This window comes from Mixophyes fleayi, chromosome 3 (assembly GCF_038048845.1).
Source record: "Mixophyes fleayi isolate aMixFle1 chromosome 3, aMixFle1.hap1, whole genome shotgun sequence".
Taxonomy (NCBI): Eukaryota; Metazoa; Chordata; class Amphibia; order Anura; family Limnodynastidae; genus Mixophyes; species Mixophyes fleayi.
In genome coordinates this window covers 300,488,261-300,505,810 of record NC_134404.1, presented here as the reverse complement: position 1 = coordinate 300,505,810, position 17,550 = coordinate 300,488,261, and the positions used below count along the sequence as shown (strand labels likewise).

General features: G+C 40.1%; 1 protein-coding gene across 7 annotated transcripts in view; it reads right to left on the bottom strand.

The window, feature by feature from the left end:
* Positions 1-15,992, bottom strand: part of EHBP1 (EH domain binding protein 1) — a 267,437-nt gene extending 251,445 nt beyond the window's left edge. For 3 of the 7 annotated variants that reach the window (XM_075203881.1, XM_075203884.1, XM_075203882.1), the window contains exons 1-2: positions 15,742-15,989; positions 14,562-14,945 (exon numbers count right to left, since the gene is read on the bottom strand). In XM_075203881.1, coding sequence (XP_075059982.1) covers positions 14,562-14,665 — 104 coding nt within the window. In that variant the 5' untranslated portion in view covers positions 14,666-14,945; positions 15,742-15,989. Of the gene's footprint in view, positions 1-14,561; positions 14,946-15,741 lie in introns of all 7 variants that reach the window. The other 4 variants (XM_075203883.1, XM_075203885.1, XM_075203886.1 and 1 more) reach the window with 2 other exon arrangements.
* Positions 15,993-17,550: the final 1,558 nt, after the last annotated feature.

Genomic DNA, 17,550 nt, shown 5'->3' with positions numbered 1-17,550 from the left:
CCTACACACTGATCCTAGGTGTCCCAGATTCTGCAACGGTTGTCATTTTGTCTGTACACAGACATCTGTGTCCTCTTCATGTGATAGTGTGAGACGAAAGCATTGCCGCAGTGTGGCTGTGGACAATCTGTTGGGGGGGGGGGGTTATAGACAGAGGAGGCGTGAAGTGAGTAAGTAACCATTGAACATGTGCTACTCACAGGGTTATCCTGGCCATTAAGCGATATATGCTGAACACTGGTATTTGCATGTTTTTGCAATAAACTTTAGTAGCCACAATCTTTACCATTCTTTTTGTCTAATTACCTTTATCATTATCAGCTTTATTTATAAAGCGCCTCCACATTACAGAAATAATGTTTTAATCATTCACAACATTCTCTGCTCCATTCTAGCTTACAGTCTAAATTCCGTAACACACACCAAGTCCCATAATTGTCAGCAGCCAATAAACCTATCAGTATGTTTTAGAACCATGGGAAAAAAAACTGGAACACTTGGAGGAACCCATGCAAGCACGTGAAGAACAAATTCCACACAGATAGGGCTTTGGTTGGATTGAAACCCATGCGTGGCAAATCTGCAATGCTAACCACCAAGTCACAGTGCTGCCTACATAGTCAGTCATTTTGTTTACCTACCCTGGTATGTCTACCCTGCTTCATACCTTTGTGTCATCTACAAAAAAAAAAAAAAAAAAAAAAAGACAGTCAACTAATAAAAAGATATTGAGGAGCACTGATCAGAGTACAGATCTCTTGGATAATCCACTGGTAACCTTTCCCTCCTTGGAATATATTACTGTGGTCTATCCTGCAAACAACAGCTTATCCATTCAACCACCATTGAATGCATTCCCGAGCTTTTCAATTTATTTAGAAGTCTTTGGTGTTGGACAATGTCAAAGGCCTTCCAAAAATCCAGATATGATACTTTGACAAGTCATTGATACCTGAATCACCCAATCACGCATTCATTAAAGTAGATACACAAACAGGTGGGAAAACAGATAGGACAGACATTTATAGATAGAGTGTACATCATACCCTGGCACAACATGAAATGTTTTACACTGTTATATCCACCTTCTGATGCATGCAAAAGAGATTATTATTACCATTTACTTATATAGCGCCACCAATACGGCAGCAAAAGAGAATATATATATATATATAATATATAATATGTTACTGACTAGGACAGTTGTATTGTGTATTATAGCAGCCTAACCGTGTTGTTCAACCCGGTTTTTCTACACACTCACCGAAGGTGAACTGTTTAATATGTCTTTCAATGCATACAAACTTTTGCATAATATCGTTATGCAATTATGTTTTTACATTGGTGCCTTTTACATTATTTAAGTCTTGGCCTCACTGCAACTTGTCCAACAGTTACTTGCCTGAGCCCTAAAGTTAATTACTTATCTGGTTCTGACTGTTTGCTACACTGTTACTTTCATCTGCCAACCCTGACCCACACTACAGTTTTATTTCCCCCTGACCCTGTACCTTTCCGTTTGTCTCCATCCTCCTCTGTACATGACTCCCAGATATGCCACTAAATACAGACACTTCAATTCTCACAGAAATTAAAACAAATTTAGGCCACATACCTTACAATCTGACCTATGAGAGATTTGACCACACAGGAATGAACGTATATTTGACAGGTGTTGCCATGGTAAATCTGACAGTAATAAGCACCCGTGTTAAATTCACCAAGTTGTGGCTTTAAAGAATACAATAAAAAAAAATAAAAAAAATAAAATGAAAAAAGGGTAAAATTCATTGACTTCAAATGTATTTTAATAAAAGTGCGAGAGAAATGTTATGTGATTGATCTTGGACTTTCATGAGGGAGACCAGAAAGCATCCTCTAATCTGGAGAAAGGGTTAAAAAAAAATAAAAAAATAGTCTTTGTAAATAAAACAGAAATTTGGCATTCTGTTAGTTTGAACATAATAGGATCCTGAAAATAAATATAGGAAAAATGGTTTTACCACAGAAATAGATATAATGGATGAATTGTAGTCAACCAGCAACTGGCATTCAATTAAAGCTGCTGCATCGGCTCTCTCTTGGTCAACACAAGAAACGTTATGAGTCCAAAAGGATGGACACCCAGATAAAGTACTATTCAAAAGAGGGGGTACAATTCAAAACAAACATAATAATATAAAGAAAACAAGGCCACTTTAAAAATCATACATTAAAAAGCAACTGACCATTATTTATTTTTGAGTCTCTTCCTCGCGCCATACATAATAAACAGTTTGAAAGTCTATAAAATAAACAACTAGAAAGCTGTATGATCTACTGTGTGCTCAAGAGAAGCTAAAAAAAAAAAATAATTCAGATCCCCGCATAGCCTATCAAGATGTTAGGAACCAGTGACATCATAAGACACGCTCGGATTCATATTCCCTTGGCAATGGTTGTTCGTGAATTGATCAGGTGCATTTTTATGAATATTAATCTAGCCCACAAAAATGGCCATGTCAACTGTAAATCGGTGGCAGGTCCACTTTGAGTGCAGTTTATAAAGTGTAAGTAAATTTAGATTGGTCCCTATGGCTTAAACCAGGCCTGTCCAACCTGCGGCCCTCCAGGTGTTGTGAAACTACAAGTCCCAGTATGCTTTGCCAGTAGACAACCAGTTGATAGCTGGAAGGGCATGCTGGGACTTGTAGTTTCACAACACCTGGAGGGCCGCAGGTTGGACAGGCCTGGCTTAAACCATATTCTTACTGTGCATCACTTTGCCACCATAGATGATGGTATGAATTATGCCTGGAATGTTGGTATTAATGACTAGGGCATGTTGTAGCTTCATGACCAGAAACATTTTACCATTTTTGCTGTCTGCTAGTTAAAGGACCATAACATTTGTTAGGTTCTCAGAGTGAATCTTAAATTGGGTCTTTCGGAAAAGATAAGGACTGTTTTGTTGCATTTTTAAACAAACATTTACAATTGTGAAATCCTGTGTATCCATGGAATCCAGTGGAGCACAAGACACTTCCAGTTAACTGGTTCAAAGCAGCACATGAGAGAAGAGCGTGTAGTATGTATATGAGAGGGCCTTCTTCCATGATCAGGTAACTTACTAGGCAGTACTTTATATATTTTATATGTTAATTGATTATCTTCTTTTAAATATGCAGTCTTATTTTTTAATGTTATAAAAAGAGTAAAAAAAATATATAAAAGAAAAAGAATGCTAGAAAATTTAATTTTTGTACCCATAAATGATGCCCATCAATGTGTTGCCCTATTTCTTCTTTTTACTTTGATATTTAATAAATGTATAAATTTGTTAGTTTAGGGAAAGTTTCAGGGCGAAAACAGAGGCGGGGCAACAGGCAACCCAGGGACCACCCAGCAAGCCTCAACCTGCGGAACGGAGGCAGCCACCTTCCACATCACAGATCCTCCTTTGCACAGTGCAAGGTAAGTCAGGCAGCATAACTGGAGGAGTAGGAGCTCTCTACTTCCCCTGGGTAGTCCTTAAAGGCTAGAGAGTCGCACATGCGGCCCTCGAGTTAAGCCAAGCTGCCTATCACTGAGCTAAAAACAGGAGGTCTTAGATGTATTTAGTTTTTACTATGAACGACAACCTGATTCTCTTTAGACAGAGTAGTGCGCTCTTCTGTGTGGACTTGGGTGGAAAAGGCCACAGACATCCTGCGATCACTACAAGTACATCATTCTATATACACTGAATGGCTTTCTATTAAACATTGTGCAGAGATGATGAAGTCCCAGGCTGTCATTGAGCTCCAGGAGTGCAGTACGGGGCAGACGTTAATGGGAAGCAGTAATGTCAAGTAATAATTTCTTCTGTTATTATTTTATTTTTAAATAAATGTATTTTTGGACCATGCCCAATTAGACTTCATAATCTATCAGAAGTTAGTCAGGACAGCCGGTAAATGTGGGCATACAAATTACCGCATCTCATTGTGTGTATGGTCATTGTCATATTGCGGTAATGATGCCCTGTAGGATACGATCTTTCAGTTTAACCAGACCATCTGCACCTTAAATCACAGGAGTAATAAGGATATGCAGTCATCCTCCCAACCCCAAAAGATCAAATCTTCTCTTAATACAACTAGTTCTGTTAAAAGTCTGCAAATTGTACATATGTTTGTAAAACTCAAATAAAAGAATCTTAAGTTTTATAAACCCACCCTTACTTTTAGGCACAACATCTCCCAACATAGTATTATTACAACCCAATCTTTTATCTGTGCATACATATAGCAAAAACACAAGCTTCTGTGCAGTGAACCAGGGAAACATTGCATTACACATTCATATTTCTGTAAATAAGATTACAGACTCTAGAACATAAGCCACAGATATAGTACATTGAAAGTCCTCATGTTTTATGTATCCAAAGGGGTCTTTCAACATTCCCATTATGAACCAACATTTCAAACTTTCATAATTTTTAACTCAAAGTTGAAATGTGCCCGTCACATTCACGCAGTAATGAAAACTTATTTTCTAACTATGACTGGAAACAATAGAAAAGTATAAGTCCACATACTGCAATATCACAGCTGATACCAGGCCACATTTTGCAGTGTTCTCCAATTGATCAGATCCTTATCAAGCATATCAACCAGTATGTGCGTTCATCTTCAGACCTCAGTTATGCCAGAAGTGATCCTGCCACACAGGACAAAATGCAGGATCTCGACCAACTTGGCCACTGATTCTTATGCTCAGCAACAAAACAGAAGCAGGGTACACCCATGCATAGCCAGTGTACATATATAGAACCTGATTCATTAAGGAAAGCAAAGCAAAAAAAATGAGTAACTTTCCACCTGGACAAAACCATGTTGCACTGAAAGGAGAGGTACATTTAAAAAGTGGGGACAGGTTTGTAGCTGCAGTAGGGCAGTGTTGGCTAACCTGTGACACTCCAGGTGTTGTGAAACTACAACTCCCAGCATGCTCTGCCAATATATAGCAGCTTATTGCTGGGACCTGTAGTTTCACAACACCTGGAGTTTCACAGGTTAGCCAACACTGCAGTAGGGCATGCCCTAGATCAACTTTAAATTTCAGTGTACAAATAAAGCAATCAAGTATTTGTGTGCTACATGAAAAAACAGCCAGTATTTGACCTCTGTGCCAAATAGTAAACTAATATGCACCCCTTGCATTGTAACATGGTTTTGTCCAGGAGACAACTTATTTGTTTTGCCTTAATGAATCAGGCCCCTAGTGGCTATAGAAAGCGCTCACCCGGTGACATTTTTCACATTTTTTTTCTCTAACCTCAGGGAATAAAAATAATTTTCTTTCAGAAATTCTCACCACTGCTCAACACATTACTCTGTAATGTCAAACAACTAAAAGAAAACGCAAATAATTTTACGTACTCACATAGTATATACATGTTTACACACTTGAATAATATCACTCCTAGGGGTCTATGCATCAAGCATATTTGACACATACAATTTTATGTATGTTTGCCATGTATTACATACCCAACGGAGAAGATTTCACAGAAATCTCCTCCTTTTAGACTAACAACATGCAGCATCACAGTGCTCATAGATTAATATGAGGACTGCGATGTTCTGCAATGCATGAAGCTTTGCGTTGCGCAGACAGGCAACGCCTACCTGTCTTTTCCTATGGGATTCTGCTGAAACCTCTCTGGCTTTGCAGAATCCGGTACAGTGGAAGTGCTGTGCGAATGCGCACAACACTTCCACCTATCACCGGCAGCGCAAAGCTGTCGATAAATAGGAAAAGAATGTTTGCAGCACAGGGGGTCACGTCGCCGGGGCTACAAGAGTAGCCCCGGCATGATGCATTTTAGCGGTACATAAATATGCATCACTGCGGGTTACAGCAATGCATATTTAGCTGTACCGCATCTAATTGAAGCATAGACCCCCAAGTAAGAAGAGCATTTATCCATCTTTCACTTAATCAAAAGACATGAAAACATGTCTAAGATTTGTTCTTGAATTCGTTACAGGAGATTGACATTGATGGTCTATCTCAAAGCTGGTAGCATAATGCAGTATATCAGGAGACCAAATATATGAAATGCGATCATTTAGCTTGTTTTTTTGTGTTCCTTATTAAAACGTTGCCAAAGTATATTAACCTACTGTGGGATTTAAGATCTGATAAAGCAATATTAAAAATATCCCCCAACTCTATAATAAACAGAAAAAAATCAACAGTGTATTAAGACAATAAACTCAATATTAAATTGTCAACAGTTCCGCTGTCATATAGTAGTTGTCTGTGTTACGGAAGGTCCGTTTTGTGAAAAAAGACGATCTAAGCAGGAGAACGGTCTGCAGCAGAATACAATGCCATAAACGTAATATTTACCCCCAGGTCTTCTTAACAAAACCAACATCATCTTCTTTCCCACCATCCATGTTTGGTCATCTGTTCATAAGAATCAGCTATAACTATGTCAGCAGCTGTATCCCCTCAAATCACCTGCCTAGAAACGCCAGACACTACCACTACAGCATGCTGACCTTAAGCTTATGTATAGATAACCAAATGGCCCAATATTGCAGTGTTTGTGGCTGTAAAGTGAGGGCGATACCCCTTGTCCTGGCCAATACAAACATTTACTTGTCGAATTTTATTGACTGGCACCAGACAAAATGAAGAACTGGTCCCAACGTCTTAAGTTTACCAAGTACACAGGGAGCAATGCAGTCTGTAGAACACCTGACTCAATAGTCTCTTCCAGCATGTGTAGAAAAACAAAATAACTTCCATCTTGATTGTCGTAGTATATATAGTTTTCACAGAGCGGTAATATACAAGCACGGGATTGCGCATAATATAATATAATAACAAAAGCATAGAGCAGTACAGTATCACAGGACATTAGAGGACACCATATGGTTATGGCATACCAGAGCAGTATATGTAATAACAGAGCTGTACACACACAAGCATGGCTGGGGACTTCCCATGGCCAGCTACTGTACTGCCTCCAGGAGGTTACAGATGCTTAGAATCATCACTACAAATTAGAGATGGTCACTGACCCCCGTGTTTTGGTTTTGGATTCGGTTTTGGATCTGGATTACCGTCGTGTTTTGGTTTTGGTTTTGGTTTTGCAAAACCGCCATTGCGTGTTTTGGTTTTGGTTTTGGTTTTGTTTGGTTTTGTTTTGCAATTTGTTATAAAAATTACATTTATTGGTGCTAAAATAACATAATTTAGGTATTATTTTGTAGCTACATTATTATTAACCTCAGTAACACTAATTTCCAGTCATTTTTTATTCAATTTTGAACACCTCCTATGTCACAATATGATTTTCATACACTTGAAAAGAAAAATTGCTGCAGTTCTTGCCAGTGATAACAAAAAGGCCATTGTCATGCCTGGGCATAAGACCAAAAATCCACCTCTTAAGTGTGGAATTATTTTTACACGAATCCTGGCAAGAGTTGTCGATCCATTTGTAACATTTTGAAAGCCACACTCAGTAGAGGTAGGGACCTTAACCATCTGGGATCCTCATCCATGTTTCGTCATTTTTCAGCGAGTTATTGGCAAACTGTTGGGAAAATCAGAAACTTTGGTTAAAAAAAAATTAACAACAAGCATTCCAGCATAATCTACCTCCCTTCTCTCATCTACATCCCAGCACCTGCAATCTTCCCCCCCAACAATTGGCAAGTAAACAATCCTCTGCAAGAGGAAGCAAGAATGAAACCTGTCACCCAGTCGCAAAGCGGATCACAGACGCCCTGGGTACTATGCTAGCGTTAGATCTGTGTCCAATGTCCACTATTAATACAGTTGGTTTAAGACATTTAATTGAGGTGTTATGTCCCTGTTAGCAAATGTCATCACTATACCATTTTACTAGAAAAGCTTATTCTCTCCTGTACCGGAAAGTTCCTAAAAATGTCATTATTGGGTGACAAAATGGTATTCTACCCACTGTACACTTAACCACAGATATGTGTACAAGCGGAACTGGGCAAACAAAAGATTATATGACTGTGAAAGCCCACTGGGTTGGTCTTTCGCCTTCCCCAGCATGGACAGCAGCAGCATGTACCCAGGTGCATCACATTTTTGAGAAGTAGGCTACTCTGTGTATCAGCAGCTTCACTAAGAGGCATACAGCTGACAAACTGTTCCAAAAACTAAGGGATGTCATTGAAAGATGGCTAATCCTGCTTGGAGTCTCCTGAGGATATGTCATTTCTGATTACGACCCCAATATTGGTCCAGCATTACAGTGGGGCTGAATTCCATCACATTTCCTGTTTTGCACACACTATCAACTTGGTGTTACAGAACTTTTGAAAAATGACATGCAGGAGATGCTGTTTGTGTCCATAAACATTTAGGGTCAATTTGTGGTTTCTGCAACAGCATGTAGGAGAATACAGCAGCTGCAAGAAGACTAGCATTTGAGGGGAATATACTTTAGTCCAGCGAAGTAGTTACCTGTGAAGAAAGTGCAGACACAGTTAGCTTGAGTCAAGTGATTGCCTTAATAATAGATTTTGAAAAGGTGCTACATAAAATTATAGTGTGCAATAAAACAAAGTAAATGTGCTAACTATATTTTAATTGTAGATGAAATACTTAATTTTCTTTGCAAGGATCCCAGACTTATCAACATCTTGTTGGGACGTCTTCTCCTTCAGTTTCTCTGGCAACTGCTTGTAATAAAAGAAATTGCTTTCCCAAGACACCCAGTGATGATGCAGATGAGTCCGCTAAACATTTTGATATTTGCTGTGCTGTAAAAGAATTGCCCAAAAACCGTGACAGCTCTGCCCTAAAATCAACTAGTCATTCCCTTTGGAAGGCCATTATCAGCAATTACATCATACTACACAGACTTCTATGATATTGGGATATTGGGATGAATTAGTATTGTTGGAGGAAGATTATCACTAAACCCTGCCACCTCTCCAGTTTCGCAATGAGCTATGGTACAATAAAATGTAACTGCAGATTTAGACCAAGACTGTCAGCCCTATTATTTCTATTTCAGCAATTACAATTAGCAATGGAGCAATGGAGCTCTTCTCTTTGGGTGTTACCTATATAACGCAGCACAATTTGCCTGCAAATTCTACAGACAAGCCTGCTTGTCTTCCTCTCCATCAATGACTCTTAGCAATTGAGCACTCGTCTTTGGGTGTATATTACACCCAAACATTATTAGTGAAAATTATGAAAAATACAGTTTAATCCCTGATAGGCCCTCCACCATCCTTTGCATGTTAATAGTAGGATTGGTTGGAATTATGGTCAAGGTCACACATTTTTTTGACAAATCCTTCAAACCAGCCCAGATGTCAAACTGTTGTGGTCTGCCCCCTGCGTCATCCCTGCTTGTGTTTGGAAAGTGCATATTGGTGCCAGAACCTCACATGCCAGAACTGCTCCCACTGGTGCCACACTGCTGCAGGACTTACACAATCAACCGCATCCTCATCGTCGGATACCCAAATCTCCCCCACATCCTCTTCTAAAGACAAAGTGTCATCCTCACTTGGTGTATCACCGGCTACACTCGGGCTGTTCAGGCACACATCAGCAGAACTGCTGAAAGGGCCCTTCTTTATGGGTAGACTAACAGAATGGTCACGATTAGACATCCCACTGTTGGATGGACTCTCCACAGGGATTGTTGTCATTTGTGAATCAGAGCAAATATTCTCCTGTAATGCCTCACTGTTATCTTGCAGCTCGGCTTTGACGCGTAACAGTAGTTGTGCACCAATTGTAGGCTGGGTAACTTTTTGGGATCTGCCACTAATAGCCAAAGGTGAAGGCCTCATTCTCTCTTTGCCACTGCGTGTGTAGAATGGCATGCTTGCAATTTTTTTTTTATCGTCACTTAACTTTTGCTCAGTTACACTTCTTTTTCGCTTCAATACAGTAAAATTTTTTTGGGTTTTTGTTTTTTGCACTAATTTGAAAACACTCTGTTGTTTGACATCGCCTTGGCCAGATGACGTACTGGGAACACTAACATCAGGACTGGTGACAGAACCTGGTTGCTCATTTAGATCATATGTGGACTGCTTTGAATCCATTCTGAGCGCAAACCACTGGGGAGTGCTAAAAATTATTGAGTAGATACTGCTGACAGATATGACTTTTGACAGCCAGAAATATTAATGCACAATTATGGGGGACACCCCAAAAACACTGAGGTGTGCTAAAAATTATTGAGTAGATACTGCTGACAGATATGACTTTTGACAGCCAGAAATATTAATGCACAATTAGGGAGGACACCCCAAAAACACTGAGGAGTGCTAAAAATTATTGAGTAGATACTGCTGACAGATATGACTTTTGACAGCCAGAAATATTAATGCACAATTAGGGAGGACACCCCAAAAACACTGAGGAGTGCTAAAAATTATTGAGTAGATACTGCTGACAGATATGACTTTTGACAGCCAGAAATATTAATGCACAATTATGGGGGACACCCCAAAAACACTGAGGTGTGCTACAAATTATTGAGTAGATACTGCTGACAGATATGACTTTTGACAGCCAGAAATATTAATGCACAATTAGGGAGGACACCCCAAAAACACTGAGGAGTGCTAAAAATTATTGAGTAGATACTGCTGACAGATATGACTTTTGACAGCCAGAAATATTAATGCACAATTATGGGGGACACCCCAAAAACACTGAGGTGTGCTACAAATTATTGAGTAGATACTGCTGACAGATATGACTTTTGACAGCCAGAAATATTAATGCACAATTAGGGAGGACACCCCAAAAACACTGAGGAGTGCTACAAATTATTGAGTAGATACTGCTGACAGATATGACTTTTGACAGCCAGAAATATTAATGCACAATTAGGGAGGACACCCCAAAAACACTGAGGAGTGCTAAAAATTATTGAGTAGATACTGCTGACAGATATGACTTTTGACAGCCAGAAATATTAATGCACAATTAGGGAGGACACCCCAAAAACACTGAGGAGTGCTAAAAATTATTGAGTAGATACTGCTGACAGATATGACTTTTGACAGCCAGAAATATTAATGCACAATTAGGGAGGACACCCCAAAAACACTGAGGTGTGCTACAAATTATTTAGTAGATACTGCTGACAGATATGACTTTTGACAGCCAGAAATATTAATGCACAATTATGGGGGACACCCCAAAAGCGCTGGGGAGTGCCAAATATGAAGAAAAAATAATAAACCTCTATCCTCCTCTCTGCACTAGCGATTTTGGTTAGAGCAATTGCAAGAACAATATTGTATTCTCTGTCCCTGCTCTAATCAGCCTATGACTACACCCTGCTCTCTCCCTCTGTCAAATGGCGATGGATTGCTGTGGAGGCGTGTATTTATAAAGTTGAAGTATCGCGAGAACCGAGTCCCGAGATCCGACGACGTCACAATGACGTTCGGCCTCGATTTGGATTCGGAATGGGCGGGAGAGTACCGAGCTGCTCAGCTCGGTACTCGGATACCCAAAGTTCGGGTGGGTTCGGTTCTCGGAGAACCGGACCCGCCCATCTCTACTACAAATACTGAATGGTCTGTTTAAAATGTGAATAAAAGCTGTTGCCTGGCCCTTTCTAGCATGCAATCATTCGTATGAGTGTAATCTGTATTCACCTGCCTCACAACTTCCTACCTATTCCAGTGTGATGCAAGATAAAAGAGGCTTTGCACTCCTAACCAGCTTATTAAAGATGTCAGCTTTCTACAAAGCGACAGGACAGATTACATGTATATTAGAAGTTAAGTAACACACATACTAATAAAGTGATTTTACTTGCCAATTATGAGGAGTGAACACAATTACTTTTTAAATGTCCGTCCAACATACATTTCATTAACCCCACCCTGCTGCCCTCCCTCCTAAGTACAGCTGGCGGTAGTCCAATGCCTTAGACCTCTGCCATTTGGGAGATATGCAAAACCTAAGAATCAGCTTCTTTTTACTGGTTCACTTTACTGCTGTCGATAGCAGGAGAATTTTTCAACAGAGCAGCTTGTCATGTTTCAACGTACCCATTGGTCAGGGCCCTCCACACAGGACAAGCCCCAATGTATCAGAAGAACCAAATGTAAAAATGACCCTGCCATAGGCAGAAGGAGAACTGGACGATACAGACGTTCTGGAGGAGGCCCCAATCTTCTGCCGTTCATAAACTTTGAGTAAGGGAAGGTTATGATTAACAGTTAAAAAAAAGTTTTTGGGTGGACATCTACATTAAATAATTAAAAGCTCAACAAACCTTAAACATCAATATTATTTAATCTATATTCAAGCAGAGATGCTTTATTCCACATACTGCAAAACCACTTTGCTCCCTGATCTCAGTTGTACATATATCCAGAACAGTCGCGGTATGGAAAACGTAAGAGAATGGAATTTGATAGTTTTAAAACAAAGGTAGTAGGAGATGTGGCGCTATGGCGTACCACTGTTTACCAGTCCACTTCCACCAATGATCCAGTATGAGTACCAAATCATATGTAATAAAACTAACAACATGTCGGATTATTAAGACATCTGAAGCAACTATCCTGCCCAAAAAAAACAAAAACCAAAACAATGAACTCTTCCAATACTTACAGGAAGATCTAGCTAACGAACCCCCAAACGAATCTGCAGCAGAACATTTTTCAGTTGTTGTTCTACAACATTATGTATAACACTGCACTTTGCTGGCATTATTTAAAAATCAATGCACTGCTGTATGGTAATGGCTTTATGTAAAATGCCAGGTTGTCTACTGTGCTGTTATTGAGTCAATTGAGGTGAGCAGATTTCGGATGTACTTTATAGTTAATGGAACCTCATCAATGAATGGTCAGCATCTCCCAGCTGTAAAACAGAGTCCTCTGAAACTTGGACACTCTCAGGCATCGATTAGCAGAAGAAGATCCGCTCAACTGGAACTTTACAGCCCTCAAATGACCCAAGTTGTTCAATAAACACACAAATGTTTGCAAGTAGTGCTAAAAATAAAACCTATATTTGAAGAATTGATGTCACAGCTAGTCTAACAAAATCAAAATATAATAATCTGTAATTGTAAATAAAATACTTTCTAAAGTAGCAAGCAAGATTATTTTTTTGCCTTTCTTTGCATCAAAAGCCATATCACACAGAGGGTCAACTTAATGGACTACTAGGTTTTTTTTCTCCAACCTAAATAACTATGTAACAAAAGAGTACTTACAGCAACGTAATTTAAAAAAGTACAAATTATCCACAATGTTGTATAACACACTCTACTTCATAGTCAACTCCCAAGACAAATAATATGACAACGATATTTAAAACGCTGCCGTACAGACAGGAGACATATAGCTGTTCATTTATAATTGAACCAAATCTACCAGCATGCTTAGCCCTTTGCTGGCTGACAGTCTGTTGGAATGGTTGGATAGAAAAAACTCTCCGCACTAGATATCAATGGTACTCATGGAATGTCTCCAATATTATTATATATTAGATATTATGTTTTTACTATGTAATAGGGTGCTCCCTCAGTAGTACAAGTAGATCAAAAGAAAAAAACCCAAAAAAAAACTACTATTATAGTGGGGCACCCCTGGGGGTATATTTTCACAAACTGCGGTTTGAAAAAGTGGAGATGTTGCCTATAGCATCCAATCAGATTCTAGTTATCATTTGTTTAGTACATTCTACAAAATGACAGCTAGACTCTGATTGGTTGCTATAGGCAACATCTCAACTTTTTCAAATATGCAGTTTAGTAAATATACCCCCTGGGGTGCCAATATTATGAGGCACATGTGTTAGAATGACCATGCAATAAATGATAGAGAGTCACAGGTTTACTTTGCTGTACTCTGAAGCATTTTACCACTTTATTATGTTTATATTCTTACCACAGGTGATTATATATGAATAGCAAAAACAGGTGTTCAAAACGGGATGTAAGACTTCCTGTCAAGTTTCATACAAAATAGTTATGTTTTTCAGCATTAGACCATTACAAACCCACTACAATACGCAATGTTATCTGTATATTATAGCTGCAGTAAAGAACACTGTTAAACTTGAAATAGGTGATTTACAACAAAAAACTAATTTTTAAAAATGGATATGTCACACTCTATGCATTCAGATTTTGAGTATTTAAAGTTTATTTATATGGGAGCTTTAAAATATTAGATGTCTAACATCAAAAAGGAGGGGGCTTACATTTTGGTACATATGTCCCTCATTGTAACAAACATATATATTTATTTCCCCGAGGGTTTAATGACCCAGATTCCTAAATTTATTATGTATTATGAGACAGCAAACCTGAGCAGTCAATTAAATAATGGACAGTTCGGGTGTGCAGCAATTTAACACACTTTAAATAAGTGGGACAATGTGTCAAGGAGGAAAGACAGACAGATAGAGAGCCTTACACAGTGTGGGAATTTTTCTTGACTTCTTTACACAACCTGTAGTTTGTGGTAAGCCACTGTGTGTTTTCCTGGGAACTATGCAAAGAGAAATGTAATAAAAAAAAGGGGGTCACTGACCATTTCTTAGAGCATTCCACCATCAGCTCCTGATAAGATGCCACAAACTGAAACTTGGAAGCATGTTTTCCCACACGCTGCAGTCTCTTCCACACTGAAGCCATGATCAAGGAATAAACCAAAGCAGATGAGGATTAAAAAAAAGAAGGTGTCTTCTCTCTAATATTCCAAACAGCCTTACAAGGAGGTGAGCTTAGGGGGGCAGAGGTTGCAAAACACAGGCTGTTGTCCAGCAGCACTCAGTAGAGACAGCAGCAGATCCCACTTTAGAAGGCAGACAGCCTGCTTAGGAGACTCCTGCATGGCTGAGGGAAAGGAAGTCCCCAGTGCATGGAAAGTCAACCCTCCGCCCAGGCGAAATGACGTGGAATCTGTAGAGCTAGACTGGTACAGACAAAGGAAGAAGCAGGGAAAATATAAACAGTTAACATTTGACATTATGTAGCAATTGTATTATATGCAAGGCTAGTATACTAGATTACAAAGGGAGGTACTAGCACAACAGTCTGTGTAACGTCTCCTCCCATTCTATGAAAGAATCAATTGCAGATAAACAGAAATAATCAGCACACCTTCCTGCAACATACATAAGTCATGTGGATGGCTAAAGGGCAATTATAATGTTAGTGATGTATCAAAGACCCCACCCCCCTTACTTCCACTGACACATTGCATTATGGAGTAGGGAAAGTGGAATGACTGCACCCACACAGAGAAAGCAAAGCTTCAAACATATATATTAGTATTATGGATCATCTCTCATAACCATAATTACATATTGTGTAATGAGGTTCCCCAGGCCAGCCAATCCTTTTACATAAATAAGAGCGACTATCAGTGAGAACAGTGGTGTGTCTGGCTGATCATATGAGGGTCCCCACATTGCCACCCAAAACATTGGATATATCCATTTTACAGGAGTCCCCTTACTTACCGCCCCTCCTCCTGTCACTACAAGCTGTCATCCTCTCACTGCTCATTATTAACCCGTGCGTTCCAAAACACTAGAGTAAAACCATTCACAGATGGAACGAGATTGAAATACAAGAAGCACGGGCTTCCAACACAAGAGACTGCTGATAGCTGACACGGCCAGCTAAAGTGTATTACACGGACTGTCAATCACTAGAGATACTATGAAGGATAATAACACAGATCAATGCTATAGTCTGCAGCTTACCTCCTCCTGCCCACTAGGGCATTAAATCCCTCAGCCCTGGATGTCAGTGTGGCTCATCCATGCCAACATAGCCGGAATTACAGGCACCCTGTGAGAAGTTCTCCTCCAGGCCAGGAATATTTAGTATGCAGACAGAAAGGTGCAGCCCCCCCGGCCCTGGACTCCAGCACAAGCCTCGGTGCAAAAACCCTCCCAGCAATCCAGAGCCCGCTCCACCACCGCCACTGCTGCCGCTTTCCACATTGGGCACCCAGCAGCATGGATACTGAGCAGCGATTGGAGTACTAACCTGTCACTCAATCTATTCGCCAATCATCGCTCAGCAATAATAGGGCGGAGCTATCCCGTGCTTTAAATGGTTCTGCTTGTAAATGCCCAACAGGCAGAAAAGTAACCGCCCACTCAGGGGAAGGCGGCAATTGGCTACAGAAGCAAGGCAACTAGACCTTGTTTATGGTATGCAGAGCTCTGATTGGCTACTTGTCATGTCAATTATGCGATTTCACGCTCTCGCTGAGATTTAGCAACTACAAGTGAAGAAAGCATTTGCTTCACTCCACCCGACGCTACAGATTTACAGTGACTTCATATACTGAGCTGGTCCTCTAAAGTAACATACTCTGTAAATGGAAATGTACAACTACCAGCCTGGGCACTCTAAACCCTTGAATGCAGAGACCCCGGGCTTTACAGCTTTTGTGAAAGTAGGCGCAGGTATGGAATGTTGGGATTTGTAGTTTCATATCAACTCGGGGGGGGGGGGGGGGGGCACACGGTCATCGTAACCTGCTGGTACTCATGTCACCTTATATATTGTATTAGTAAGTCATAAACATATGCTATTAAAGAAATATGTACATAGTATAAAGACATTTTTTTTCTTTCTTTGTAAGTATTTTATTTACATTATAATATATACACACACACGAAAAAGGCAGAGGGCACTCAAAATGTAATGGATATTTATTTCATGATGGTAGTGATATTTCAAGACCATTATGGTCACTTTACAAGCTTGGTATGCCACTCCTACTGTCTTCATTGTAATACTATCAAAATTTCTCTCTCTCTTTCTCCCTTCTCCCGTACATTCTGGGAGAGTAGGCAACTATGTGTTTAAAGAAAAGCAGCTAATAAACCTCTAGAGACTGAAGTGTCTTTTATATTTCTGTCTCCATTACTGAAGTCATGTTGTCTTACCTGTCAGTCTTTGATTAAATCTTCTCCATGAAAATGGCCACCTCCATAGGCATCAATACATGGACATAGGACACAATTTCTGAACTGTGTCATCATGCCACAGATGGCGAAGCCAACCACGTCTTGTATTGGCTCAGCATCAGGGAGAATGTCAGACTCTTCAGGGAGCAGGGCTGGACTGGCCATCTGGCTCTTCTGGCAAATGCCAGAAGGGCCGATGGCTAGTTGGGCCGATCCAGAATCCGGCAGCATGCCCGCCCTGTCCGCCGAGCAACTCACTGCGCGCTGCTCAGCGGATGGAGTTTCAGTGATGTGCAGCCATGTGATTTTAATCACATGGGACTGCACCTGTCACGTGGTGCGCGTCCCATGTGATTACTTGCATCGGCTGTACATCACTGAAACTCTCTGCGGAGCAGCGCGCAGGGAGATAATAAGGTAAGTGCGTGGTCGGAAATGTGAGTGTGTTTTTATACAGTGTGTTTTCATACAGTGTATGGGGGCCATGTTCATACAGTGTGCGTGTGGGGGCCATGTTCAAACAGTGTGCGTGTGGGGGGCTGTTTAATGGTGGAGTGTAGGTGAGTGCTAAATATTTAAGGTGAGGTG